The sequence below is a fragment of the Histoplasma capsulatum genome, genomic scaffold, assembly GCF_000149585.1.
Source record: "Histoplasma capsulatum NAm1 scaffold_1 genomic scaffold, whole genome shotgun sequence".
Taxonomy (NCBI): Eukaryota; Fungi; Ascomycota; class Eurotiomycetes; order Onygenales; family Ajellomycetaceae; genus Histoplasma; species Histoplasma mississippiense.
In genome coordinates this window covers 5,410,590-5,422,294 of record NW_001813982.1, presented here as the reverse complement: position 1 = coordinate 5,422,294, position 11,705 = coordinate 5,410,590, and the positions used below count along the sequence as shown (strand labels likewise).

The following is an 11,705-nucleotide window of genomic DNA, read 5'->3' as shown; positions in this document are numbered from 1 at the left end:
AAATCAACAATTCCTGCCGCTGATGGCTGCCTGCCCTCCTGCCCTACAAAGGTTCTGGACCTTGGTAGCCAATGGACGGTCACAAAACATGCTGCAAGGCAGCCAATGGCAGGCGCAGAGCCGCCGTATCGCTGTCACAGCCTGTCACGGTGCAGGTGCAGCTGACTCAGCCGAGGCGGTTCGGGCGACGGCTGTAGCTCTGCTGCTTGAGTGCTTGTTACTCTTCTTTTTTGCTCTCTTCCTCGTTTCCTGACCACGATTTCAACCTCAATTCCTCGCACCATCCCGCGTGGAATCACAAAACGTTCTCTAGTCCCCCCGCCTCCGTCGAACATCGAATCCCTTTCTCTACCCTTCCACAGCTGAAGCTTGAAGCTTGTTCGCAGTTGTCATACGAGGCTTTTGCCCTATTTCTTTTCCTTTTTTTTTTCTGCAATTTTTCTTCCTTTTTAAACCACCCGCAACCAGCAGGAGAAGAGTCATTTGTCTTCTTCTCTGATGAAACGGGTGTCTCGCCAGGCGGAACGACAGTACTACTAGTCGACAGTTCCCGCCTTTATTTTGCTTTTTTTCCTTATTTTTTTCTTGCGTATATCTTCAACGTCTGCCCGTTGAGGCTGGCTAGCCGCCCCGCCAGATCCTCGGTCATCGTTTACGGTGTTCGCCTTGTTCGTCTTCTCCTTCGCGGAAGAGACTAATTAGGTTCGCCAGTTGGGAACCAGGCGAGCAAATACAGAGAATAGAAGGAATACACTCAGACAGAAGGAAAGAATAGAGAGTGGGATACGAAAAGGCACGAAAAACATTAGGAAAAAAAAAAAAAAAAAAAAAACTCGAGAGATAAGCAGGACAATTTCATTTCATTTCATTTTTTGAAAAAGGATTATCTTTTATTGGAATTTTGTTGTCTCTTGTTGAGTAAATCTACCTTTTACCCTGCCACCACCTTCTCTTCTTTTTACCTTCAACCGACCGCCCCCCTCTTCCCTCTATAACATGGGGCTTTCGTCTCTATATTTTACAAATTCATAATTCTTACTCATAGAAAATCTCTTGTTGTCCTCTTCCATGTTAAAGGTTCATTTTTCTCTCTCTACAAAGAAGACTTCGTGACGGCCTAGTTGAACGTTCTGAACTATTGACGATCCCCTTCCTTGTACGTCAAGAAAAGCCGAAAAGAAAAAGAAACGAAAGAAAAGAAAAGGACCAGGAAAAAGGATCCACAACTATGCTGCAAACTGCTACGGTTAAAGCGTTTTCGAACGCTGCCTTCCTCCGCCGTTCGTCCTCCGCCTACAACATCCGGACATTTTCTGTCATTTCGTCGAAACCCGCCAATACCGTGTCGCGGAGTAGCTCCAAGCTGCATCTGGCCTTGCGCAGACCGCTGGCTGTTCTTAGCCGCCAGCAGGTATGGAATCAGAAGAGATATTATGCTGTTGCCGCAGAAGAGTCTAGTAAAGGAGTGGTATGTCTTTTGCATTTTCTTCCGTTCTTTTTTCTTTCGTCCCAATTATTCTCCCTTGTGATAGATCGAATTTCGTCTCTATTATCTCATGTAATATTCGTTGCTTTTGGATGGGGAACTGACGTATTTGGCTTTGAAGGATCCTAGCGATTCCTTCCTTCAAGGGAATACTGCGAATTACATCGATGAGATGTATATGGCTTGGAAGAAGGACCCCACAAGTGTTCATGTCTCGTGGCAAACATACTTCCGCAATATGGAAGATGGCAATATGCCCATCTCCCAAGCCTTCCAGCCTCCCCCAACTCTCGTCCCAATCCCAACCGGCGGCGTGCCTCAGCATATGCCCCATGCCGGGACCGCTAGTGTTGCCGGAACCGAAGTATCGAACCACTTGAAAGTCCAGCTTCTAGTGCGCGCATACCAGGCCCGTGGACACCACAAAGCGAAGATCGACCCCCTGGGAATCCGTGGAGAAGCTGAAGCTTTTGGTTACAACAAACCTAGGGAGTTGGAGCTGGACCATTATGGATTCACCGAGAGCGACCTGGACCAGGAATTCGCCCTTGGACCCGGTATTCTTCCACGTTTCGAAACCGAGACGAGGAAAAAGATGACCCTGAGGGAGATCATTGCTGCTTGCGAGAAGATTTACTGCGGCTCGTACGGCATCGAATATATCCACATCCCAGACAGAGGGCCTTGCGATTGGATTCGTGATCGCGTCGAGATCCCCACCCCTTACAAATACTCCATCGATGAGAAACGCCGTATCCTGGATCGCCTGATTTGGAGCTCCAGTTTCGAGTCTTTCCTTGCCACCAAGTTCCCTAACGATAAGCGTTTCGGTTTGGAAGGCTGCGAAACCCTGGTTCCGGGAATGAAGGCCCTAATTGACCGTAGTGTTGACTACGGTATTAAGGATATCGTCATTGGTATGCCACATCGTGGTCGTCTTAATGTGCTTAGTAACGTTGTACGAAAACCCAACGAGTCCATCTTCAGCGAATTCAGCGGCACCGTGGAGCCCTCGGACGAAGGATCCGGAGACGTCAAGTACCATCTTGGCATGAACTTTGAGCGTCCCACGCCTTCAGGCAAGCGCGTGCAGCTTTCTCTCGTCGCCAACCCGTCTCATCTGGAGGCTGAGGATCCCGTTGTTCTCGGAAAGACTCGTGCCATCCAGCATTACAACAACGACGAGAAGGAATTCAACACCGCCATGGGGGTGTTACTTCACGGTGATGCTGCATTTGCTGCGCAGGGTGTAGTGTACGAGACAATGGGATTCCATTCCCTGCCCGCGTACTCTACCGGAGGAACGATCCACATCATCGTGAACAACCAAATCGGTTTCACCACTGATCCCCGCTTTGCTCGTTCCACCCCATACTGTTCTGATATAGCCAAGGCAATCGACGCGCCTGTCTTCCATGTCAACGGGGATGATGTTGAAGCGCTGAACTACGTTTGCCAGATGGCAGCTGACTGGCGCGCCACCTTCAAGCGTGATGTGGTCATCGATATCGTCTGCTACCGGAAACAGGGCCACAACGAAACGGATCAGCCTTCTTTCACGCAGCCCCTGATGTACAAGCGCATCGCAGAACAGACTAACCAACTGGACAAGTATGTTGACAAGTTGATAAGTGAGAAGACCTTCAGCAAGGCGGACATCGAGGAGCACAAGAAGTGGGTTTGGGGAATGTTGAACGACAGCTTCGATCGTAGCAAGGACTACCAGCCTTCCAGCAAGGAGTGGCTGACCTCCGCATGGAACGGATTCAAAACCCCCAAGGAGCTGGCTACGGAGGTCCTCCCACACCCGCCCACTGGCGTCCCCACAGAAACCCTGAAGAGGATCGGCGACGTCCTCGGATCCATCCCTGAAAACTTCACCGTGCACCGCAACCTGAAACGTATCTTGGCAAACCGAAAGAAAACTGTCGAAGAAGGTGAGAACATCGATTGGTCGACCGCCGAAGCGCTTGCGTTTGGCTCGCTTTGTGCTGAGGGTCATCATGTGCGTATCTCCGGACAAGATGTGGAGCGTGGGACCTTCTCGCAGCGTCATGCTGTTCTGCATGACCAAGAGAACGAGACTACATACACATCGCTGCAGCACATTAGCCCTGATCAAGGGAAATTTGTCATCTCGAATTCTTCGCTTAGCGAGTTTGGCGCGTGAGTTTTTCATATCCCCTTTTCATTTTTTCATTTTTTTTTTTTTTTTTTTTTTTTTTTTTGAATCTCTGGTTTCATCTTTAAATAATCGATATCTTTTGTACTAACACGCTGGCATATTTGGCAGTTTGGGTTTTGAATATGGCTACTCTCTGACATCACCCGATGCGTTTGTGATGTGGGAGGCTCAATTTGGTGATTTCGCAAATAACGCCCAATGTATCATCGACCAGTTCATCGCATCCGGTGAATCTAAGTGGCTCCAACGATCCGGCCTTGTCATGTCGCTGCCACATGGTTATGATGGCCAGGGTCCCGAGCATTCCTCCGCGAGAATAGAACGTTACCTCCAACTGTGTAACGAAGATCCAAGAGTGTTCCCCGCCCCTGATAGAATCGACCGCCAACACCAGGACTGCAACATGCAGATTGCCTATATGACCACGCCGTCCAACTTGTTCCACGTCATGCGCAGACAGATGAACAGGCAATTCCGAAAACGTGAGTCCCCCATATCCTTCCTCGACTCTATTTTTTTTTTTTTTTTTTTTCACAGGCTAACCCCTAATTCTAGCCCTGATAATCTTCTTCTCCAAATCCCTCCTCCGCCACCCTCTCTGTCGCTCCCCTCTCTCAGACTTCACCGGTGACTCCCATTTCCAGTGGATAATCGCCGACCCAGAACACGGTTCGTCTTCCTTGAACAACCACGAAGACATCGAGCGCGTAATCCTATGCTCAGGCCAAGTCTACGCCGCCCTCCAAAAACACCGCGCCGCGCATGGAATCAACAACACAGCCATAACGCGCATCGAGCAGATGCACCCGTTCCCCTGGCAGCAGCTCAAGGAGAACCTGGACAGCTATCCGAACGCGAAGGACATCGTCTGGTGCCAGGAGGAGCCGCTGAATGCGGGCGCGTGGAGCTACATGCAGCCGCGCATCGAAACGTTGCTGAACGAGACCGTGCACCATAACCGGCGCCATGTGCTGTATGCAGGCCGGAATCCGAGCGCGAGTGTGGCGACGGGTCTGAAGGCTAGCCACGTGAAGGAGGAGCAGGATTTGTTGCAGGATGCGTTCTCAGTCCATCAAGATCGATTGAAGGGTGAGTAGGGGGTGGGAGCATCGAGGTAGATGACCTCCCTTTCGATACGAGTGGTCTACTTTTTGTTCTTGGTATCTTCTTCTTCTTTCTTCTTTTTTAAAAACTTGAAAGATACATTGATTATTCTCCCCAACCCTTTTTTTTCTCTTTTGTATATCTTTTATTTCCTTCTTCCTCTTGTTTAGTTGAGCTGCATTCTATAATTTCTTTATTCCTTTCTTTCATTTTATTTACTCTTCCTTTTTACCACTTCTTGGTTTCTATTTGTAAAATTTCCCACGATCGTCACTTTTTTAAACCACACCAAGACCACACCCAAGCCTTTCCTCCTATCTTATAAATTGTTATCATATATGTGTTTGCTATGTCTTTTCGTTTCCTTCCTGCCCCTACAACGTATGCTCAACATCAGCCACGAAACGCCAAAACCGAAGAAGTACAACACTACAACAAAAACTGTGAGAGGTTGGTTTTTACACCTGGAACTGTTTCTTTCAGGTTGTTGACATGCGCAATGAAGAAAAAGAAAAGCTCTATGTTGAGATTATTATCATTGTTTAAAATCTGTATTTTCCCCTTGTTTCGCCCTGTTTCATTAGAAAGTACAGAAGGTAAAAGATGTAAATTAGATGTCGATGTGTTTCTCATTTTCCTCCGCTTCTCTATTTTGTTTTGATAGCTGGGTAGCTAGCTATTATCACTCGCGCATAATCGATATTATTATAATAACCTCTTGCGGAATCGAATATCTATAAATTCCACTCTTCCATTTGCCGCCTAGCGTCTCGGCTCTGAACCAACGCGCTAACCCGTTTCAGGGAGGGCCCGGCTTCGTATTACTGGTTCCCTGGTTATTGCCCAAAACGGCAATCCCTTCATCAACCCAACTCCAGCTCTCTCTCTCTCTCTCTATCTTTCTCTATCCTCTCTCCTCTCCCAATGTCCTGCTTCCCATATCCATGTTCTCCTTTGGTTGTTAGAAATACAGCCACCCCCATCTTTCAGCTTTACGAGCTGTTCACAGCTCTCCCCTCCCGCTTCCCGCTCTAAGCTGCAACGGAGGAGGGACAGAGCTATTTCCCCCATCTCCCACTTTCTCATTTCCATCTTCCCCTTCTTGATTCCACCTTCGATAGCACCGACATCTCTCACCACTCCCGCGAGCGCAATCCATGGCCACGGCCCTGGCCCCGGGCGCTGCCCACGCCGCAAACAGCACCACCAGCACAGGTCTCGGACCCAGCACCACCTCGCACTCCAACTCCATCCGCCAACCCGCCCGCCAAACCCGCACAAACCCCAGCCGCACGTCCAAAACAGCCAGCCGCACCACCTTCGCCAGCCTGGGCCTCCACGGGAGCAGTGGCGTATACGGGCTCGGTTCCGGCGTCGGTCTCGGCGGTGCTGGTGCTGGTGGTGCCGGAGGAGGCGCAAGGCGCGAATCAGCTGCGCGCAACATCCCGCACGGCCTCTACCCGGCTATCACTCACTTCACGGACGCCATTACGGCACTGCCCAAGGAGTTTCGGAGGCATGCGTCGTTGCTGAAGGAGGTGGATGGGAAGGCGTGGGCGTTGGAAGAGGCGTTGTCGAAACAGCTGGATGCGGCAACGGCGTCGACGCCTTATGCGATGTTGATGCAGGGGGGTATACCGGTGGGTTATTTTCTTTCTTTCTTTTCTTTTTCTTTTCTTTTCTTTTTTTTTTTGGGGGGGGGGGGGGGAGGGGAATGGACAACTGTGGGGATTATGTAGCTAAGCTAATATGTTTTGCTGGTTGCTGGTAGACGAAAGAACCGATCAACTACGACTCGCCCGAGGCACTTGCCCGCAGGAAGATTTTCTTTGACCTCCGCTCCACTCTCTCAGACCTTATGATTACTACCGATGAGAAGAACCATGTGTTGTGGAATGCGAATAATGAGCTTGAAAAGCAGATTAGGCGCATTGACGCGACTTTTCCATATGTTGAGGGCGAGATAAGTGAAGAGGCCCCGGCTAGGTAGCCTCACGCATTGGGCATATTCGAACAAGACTATCGCGAAGACCACGGGCAATACATCTGAGCGTCCCCGACGTGAAACTGCTGCTACCCGTGATCATAACCTTGCTGCGGCTCTCGAGGGCGAAGCTAGACGGGAGGGCGTTTCCCGAAAACATAGGCGTACTTACGGTGATGTGGATGCTGAAGACGGGCGGATTCCATCTCGGAAAAGCACGGGCGGTAAAGGGAAAAGCAGTGAAACGCTGTCCAATATCCCAATTGGTGCGGGTGGTGCTGCTGCGAGCTCTGCTGCTCCTGCCAAACGGAGGAGAGTCGAGAAACCTCAAACCATAGCTTCTGCTACCGGCTCCGCAATGGAGCGGTCGGCTAGCACGACTACGAATGCAGGTACTGGGCGAGGTGCTGTGAAAGATGTTTCTGCTACTGATGGCGCGAAGAAGAGAGTACGAGCACCGAATGCTAACCCGACTGGGAGGAAAAGGTATGTCGACCGAATTTCCAATTTTGGGAAGAGTGTTGATAAGCCATAGTTTTAATTCTAACTGAGTGGAAACTATGGAAACAGAACAAACACAACGGCGTCCGCGACTGGATCTCCAGCGCTACTCCCTTCTTCCGCTATACTCCCCCTTAACACTTTGACAAAAGCTGCCAGCCCCGCTCCCAATATTATTCCGGCAACACCATCCTCCCGATCGCAGCTAGCTAGTACCCAAGTAACCAATGGTCGTCAGCGGCCTTCATCATCTGCGTCGAATCGGGCGCCTAATTCAAGTACGTTGCCCGGACCCACACCTGCATGTATCACCCGCCTGGACGTCCCTAACCCGGTTGTTCCGACCGCAGAAAAACCCACTTCTTCAGACCCCAAGCCCTCCACTTTATCCAGGGATACTGCTATTACTAGAATAGAGCCCACTTCTTCTACTCTAGCGGAAGTTAATAAGGACGAGAAAGCGAGTCCTTCCATCTCCACTACCCCGAGACCAGCGGAGCTCGTACCAAAACAGGAGGACACCGCTCCTGCTAGCTACAATAACATCAATAACAGTAATGCCAATAGCGCAACCAAAGCAGAAGCTGGCTCTAGCTCTGAACCCCAACCAAAAGGCCGATCATCCAAAAATTCGACTCCAGTGCTCTCCACTTTACCCGACCTATCGCAACAACACTCGCAGCCACAACGGACCACGAGACCGCGCGGCGGTACTGTGACCGCGGCGGATGGCGGAGGACCAGGTGGCCCTAGCACCTCCAGCAACACCGGTGCTGGTTCCGGCGCTGGCACCACCAAACGATCACATAAAAAGGGTGCAGGGCTTGCACCAGCCGCGCAGCAGCTTGTCGCTGCGGCCGCGACAGAAGACGAGGACTCTTCACGCCAAGGGGATGATGAAGAGGAAGAAGGAGAGCCGAGGTATTGTTACTGTAATCAAGTTAGTTTTGGGGAAATGGTTGCGTGCGATAATGAAACGTGTCCGCGCGAGTGGTTTCATTTGTCGTGTGTGGGCTTATCGAGGGCGCCGCTAAAGAGCTGTGAGTTTAGCCCATTTCCCCTCTCTCTATTTGCCCATTCTTAGAGCCATACCTGTTTTTCCTGTTATAGGAATGGAGATATGGTTTCTTTTTTTCTTTTTCTTTTTCTTGACTTGCCTTTGTCTGGGTCTTTACCCTAGCTAATATTAGAACCTGTGACCTCTAGCCAAATGGTATTGCAATGAGTGCAAGGATAACCTGAAAAAAGGGAAATTGGGGAATGGGAAATAAGATGTAATAATCTGCCCGCTCTATTCTATTATCACTCACCTTGCTAGTCTTTCGTCCTCCTTCTCTCAGATGAAGCTAGACATCGACCATCGATCGATGATCCTTTTTACTTGCAAATATAGTCTTCGCCCTCTTTTAATAACTCTTGTCCCGGTCCCACCCACCTTACGCTGCCATTTCATGAATGTCACGATTTGAAAGGAAAGACGAGCCAGAGAGATTCCGCCAAATAAATAGCGGAATTTTGGCCTGTGGTGTTGTTTTATTAGTGCTAGATCTTGGGGAGGGGTTTCTTCATTCCTCTTCTCTCTTGCTCTGTTTTTGTATTTCAACGCCTTAAAAAACTGTCCAGCAGCATCCTTCCTTCCACTTACGTAGAACTATCCCGTTGAGATTTTAATCATTATCAATTGTATCATCCTCATTTCCCTTTCGCGTCTTCACCCCCTTTTTTTTTTTCACTGTCTATTATGATTGATGAATATAACATTCCGCTCTAATTTTTTTTTTGAAGTTGTATTTTGGAGAAGTGAGGAAGAATAGAATTTGGAAATTATCAACTAGTCGTTTTAAGAAGCAAGAAGCATAAAGCACAATAAAAGTTTCGTCAAACCAAGTCTATTATTATACGCACGCAATAATCGCAACACACAAATAGGATTAGCGGAGGTTGACTATACAAATATGAGCATGGCCCGCTGTAAATACTCAAAGGAAATAGCGACGCAAATGCAGCAAAGAAAAGGTCAAGGAACCCCACTCACCCATTCCCATTCCCCCCATCGTCATACAGCGTATGACACGTTGCAAACTTCCCCAGCCCTCAGCAGCTCCTCTCCCAAACATACAAACTCATTAAAAAACAACCGAAGCAAAAATCAAATAAATGCTACCCACTTCACATCCAGCACACACCTCCTCCTAATAACTCCCCGTAAACCGATCCAATATCTGCCCCGCCAGCGGCCTCCTCTGCTGCCCCCGTCCCCTGCCCCCATCCCCACCTTCATTCGGCCCCTGCCTATCCAACCCAACCTGGGAAACCCCCACTCCGCCCGCCGCCGCCGCCGCCCTCGACTCCCTTTCCAACCGTCTCCTCATCCCCTCAAACCTCTCTGCATCCCCCCCCCGTCCTCCCCACCACCGTCCGCAACCCGGCCCACCGCCGCCAGCCGCCAACTCTAGCCGAACTGTGGCCATCCACGCCATCAGGCGCACGTCCCTCTGGTGCCCGCCGGTGCTCCCGCGCCGCCGCATCGACAGACGTGTTTCCATAGACCCAGCCGGGAACCCTCCACGCGGCCGCACGGCCGGGTAATATATCCGAGCGCCAGGCGTAACCGACGGCCCAGCCTACGGCGGCGGGGACGAGGGAGTGGGGGAACTGGGAGAGGGCGAGCTGCGCGCCCAGGAGGTAGGTGGTGGATTTATCGCTGACGCTGATCGAGGGTGTGGTTGCTGTTGGGGACGATGCGAAGGCGGTGGTGGTCGGGGCGGCGATGCGGTATTTGTATGCGGGGGGGATTGCGGAGTAGAATTGGACGAGGAGCGCGAAGAGGATGGCTGTTGGGCCTGCGGGGAGGAAGTTTAGGGTGTTGAGGGAGAGAGGGCGGAGGAGGAAGGAAAGGATGAGCGGTGGGAGGAGGGCTGTGTAGGGTAAGGTGCTTATGAGGAAGCTCTGTTGAGGGGTTTGGGAGATGGATGTTAGTATTGCTTTTTAGGTGGTAAGCTCTGGGTCTTCGGGGAATAGAGGAAGAAAGGGGACATACGCCGAATTTCCTAGATCCCCATAACCGTTCGATCACTCTGAGCTGATAAATGAGCAGTGCTCCAAAGAGCACTTCTGTCGAATTCGTGTAGGATAGCTACATTGGAGATAATGCGGTCGTGAGCTTTGTTTAAAACAGTCCTTGAGGGGGGAAGGTGGGGGAGGGGGGGGGGGGGAAACCCCACCTGCCAAACTCCTAGTCTCCATACTTGCCAATATTTCCATAGATGTGGCACGACCTGTATATATAATAAATATTTCACGTCCGCAATGCTGACAACAATCGATGAAGCAATTATGAAGACCATCCCATATTTCGAAATCGGCGCGTTGGTGAACCCGGAACTGATCATGATTTCAGGTATGTGAAAACGGAGGGGATGGCGGGTGTGCGGGATAGGCGTGTGACAGAACGCTTCCTTCAGCGCAATTCTGAGGTATTTGCGTGAGAGGATCCTATTATTTATTTGTTGCTGGGGGCTTAGAAAGAAAAATTGGATCCGGAGTTTCCCTTTCCCGTCCCGTTGAGGGTTCTTGTTGATGCTGGTAAATCGCGGGGTCGACGCTGGAAGTTTCTGGTGGAAGCTCAAGGCCAAACACGGCGCAATCCACCTCCTCTATCAATTCTTCCTATCCCTGTTTTCCGTGCTGGGAATTCGCGAACACTCCGTTCTTAATGGCTGTGCCAACTGCATGTCCACCCTATATGGACCGTTGCGGAAGAGGAGGGTTCGGTTGGTTCAACTTCGTTTTTCCCCAACGAGCTTCCACAAGTCCTGTTCAATTCTCTGCTCCAGCGGAATGGACGATCCCGTCCATAGGTAGTCAGATAAAGGAATCAAGAGAATGCTTGAGAAGTGCGTGAAGTGCGGGGGTGAATTGAAGTCTGTTGGGAGATGAGGAATGGCCGTCTGTTCAGGCTGTTCTTCTCGGCTGGCTTTCGCTGACGTCCAAAACTAGAGTACACATGTCCAATTTGGGTTACGGCTTCCCGAAAACCTGGGCCTCGGCATGCCGACGCAGGAACAGGAGAAAGGAGACTAACCACGGAACAAAAAAGGGTGAATCTGGACTCGTGAAGCTATGGGAATCAGGCTTCTTTTTTGTTGGCTTTACTTTTTTTTTTTTTTTTTTTTTTTTTAAGTTTATTCTCTCACTACTTATCCAAAAACGGTCAATCCAAATTCTCTTCTTGCTCTTCACTTCTCTTCGCACTACAACTCAACGCCTCTCAATCAATGGTAATGAACGACAGAAAAACGATCTTCTATGACACAATCGAATTTGGCAAAAAGTAACCACAAAAATGGAGGGGAAAGAACGGCGCAAGGCTATGCAAGAAAGACGGCAGATTGCAAGGTTCAACAAACAGAATCAAGGGTCAAGTCGCGTGTCGGGTGCATCAC

At 50.1% G+C, this 11,705-nt stretch overlaps 4 protein-coding genes across 4 annotated transcripts in view; 2 read left to right on the top strand and 2 right to left on the bottom strand.

Annotated features, from left to right (window-relative positions):
* HCAG_01536 (predicted protein) overlaps positions 1 to 335 on the bottom strand; it is a gene marked incomplete at both ends in the record, with an annotated part of 1,063 nt that extends 728 nt beyond the window's left edge. The window contains one exon of the mRNA XM_001544439.1: positions 255 to 335. Within this exon, the coding sequence (XP_001544489.1) occupies positions 255 to 335 (81 nt within the window). The remainder of the gene's footprint in view (positions 1 to 254) is intronic.
* Positions 336 to 1,228: 893 nt separating this feature from the next.
* HCAG_01535 (2-oxoglutarate dehydrogenase E1 component, mitochondrial precursor) lies at positions 1,229 to 4,768 on the top strand (the record flags this gene model as incomplete). Its single annotated transcript, XM_001544438.1, has 5 exons — positions 1,229 to 1,468; positions 1,608 to 3,097; positions 3,134 to 3,652; positions 3,780 to 4,153; positions 4,227 to 4,768. The coding sequence occupies 5 exons, from the start codon at positions 1,229 to 1,231 to the stop codon at positions 4,766 to 4,768; spliced, it is 3,165 nt and encodes a 1,054-aa protein (XP_001544488.1).
* A 1,164-nt stretch (positions 4,769 to 5,932) lies between these two features.
* On the top strand, positions 5,933 to 8,531 carry HCAG_01534 (predicted protein; the record flags this gene model as incomplete). Its single annotated transcript, XM_001544437.1, has 6 exons — positions 5,933 to 6,415; positions 6,547 to 6,660; positions 6,749 to 7,245; positions 7,330 to 7,538; positions 7,629 to 8,300; positions 8,467 to 8,531. 6 exons carry the CDS (start codon positions 5,933 to 5,935, stop codon positions 8,529 to 8,531), a joined length of 2,040 nt encoding a protein of 679 aa, XP_001544487.1.
* A 921-nt stretch (positions 8,532 to 9,452) lies between these two features.
* HCAG_01533 (predicted protein) lies at positions 9,453 to 10,652 on the bottom strand (the record flags this gene model as incomplete). The annotated part of the gene is made up of 4 exons (XM_001544436.1): positions 9,453 to 9,721; positions 9,750 to 10,209; positions 10,301 to 10,396; positions 10,509 to 10,652. 4 exons carry the CDS (start codon positions 10,650 to 10,652, stop codon positions 9,453 to 9,455), a joined length of 969 nt encoding a protein of 322 aa, XP_001544486.1.
* Between the last annotated feature and the right edge of the window lie 1,053 nt (positions 10,653 to 11,705).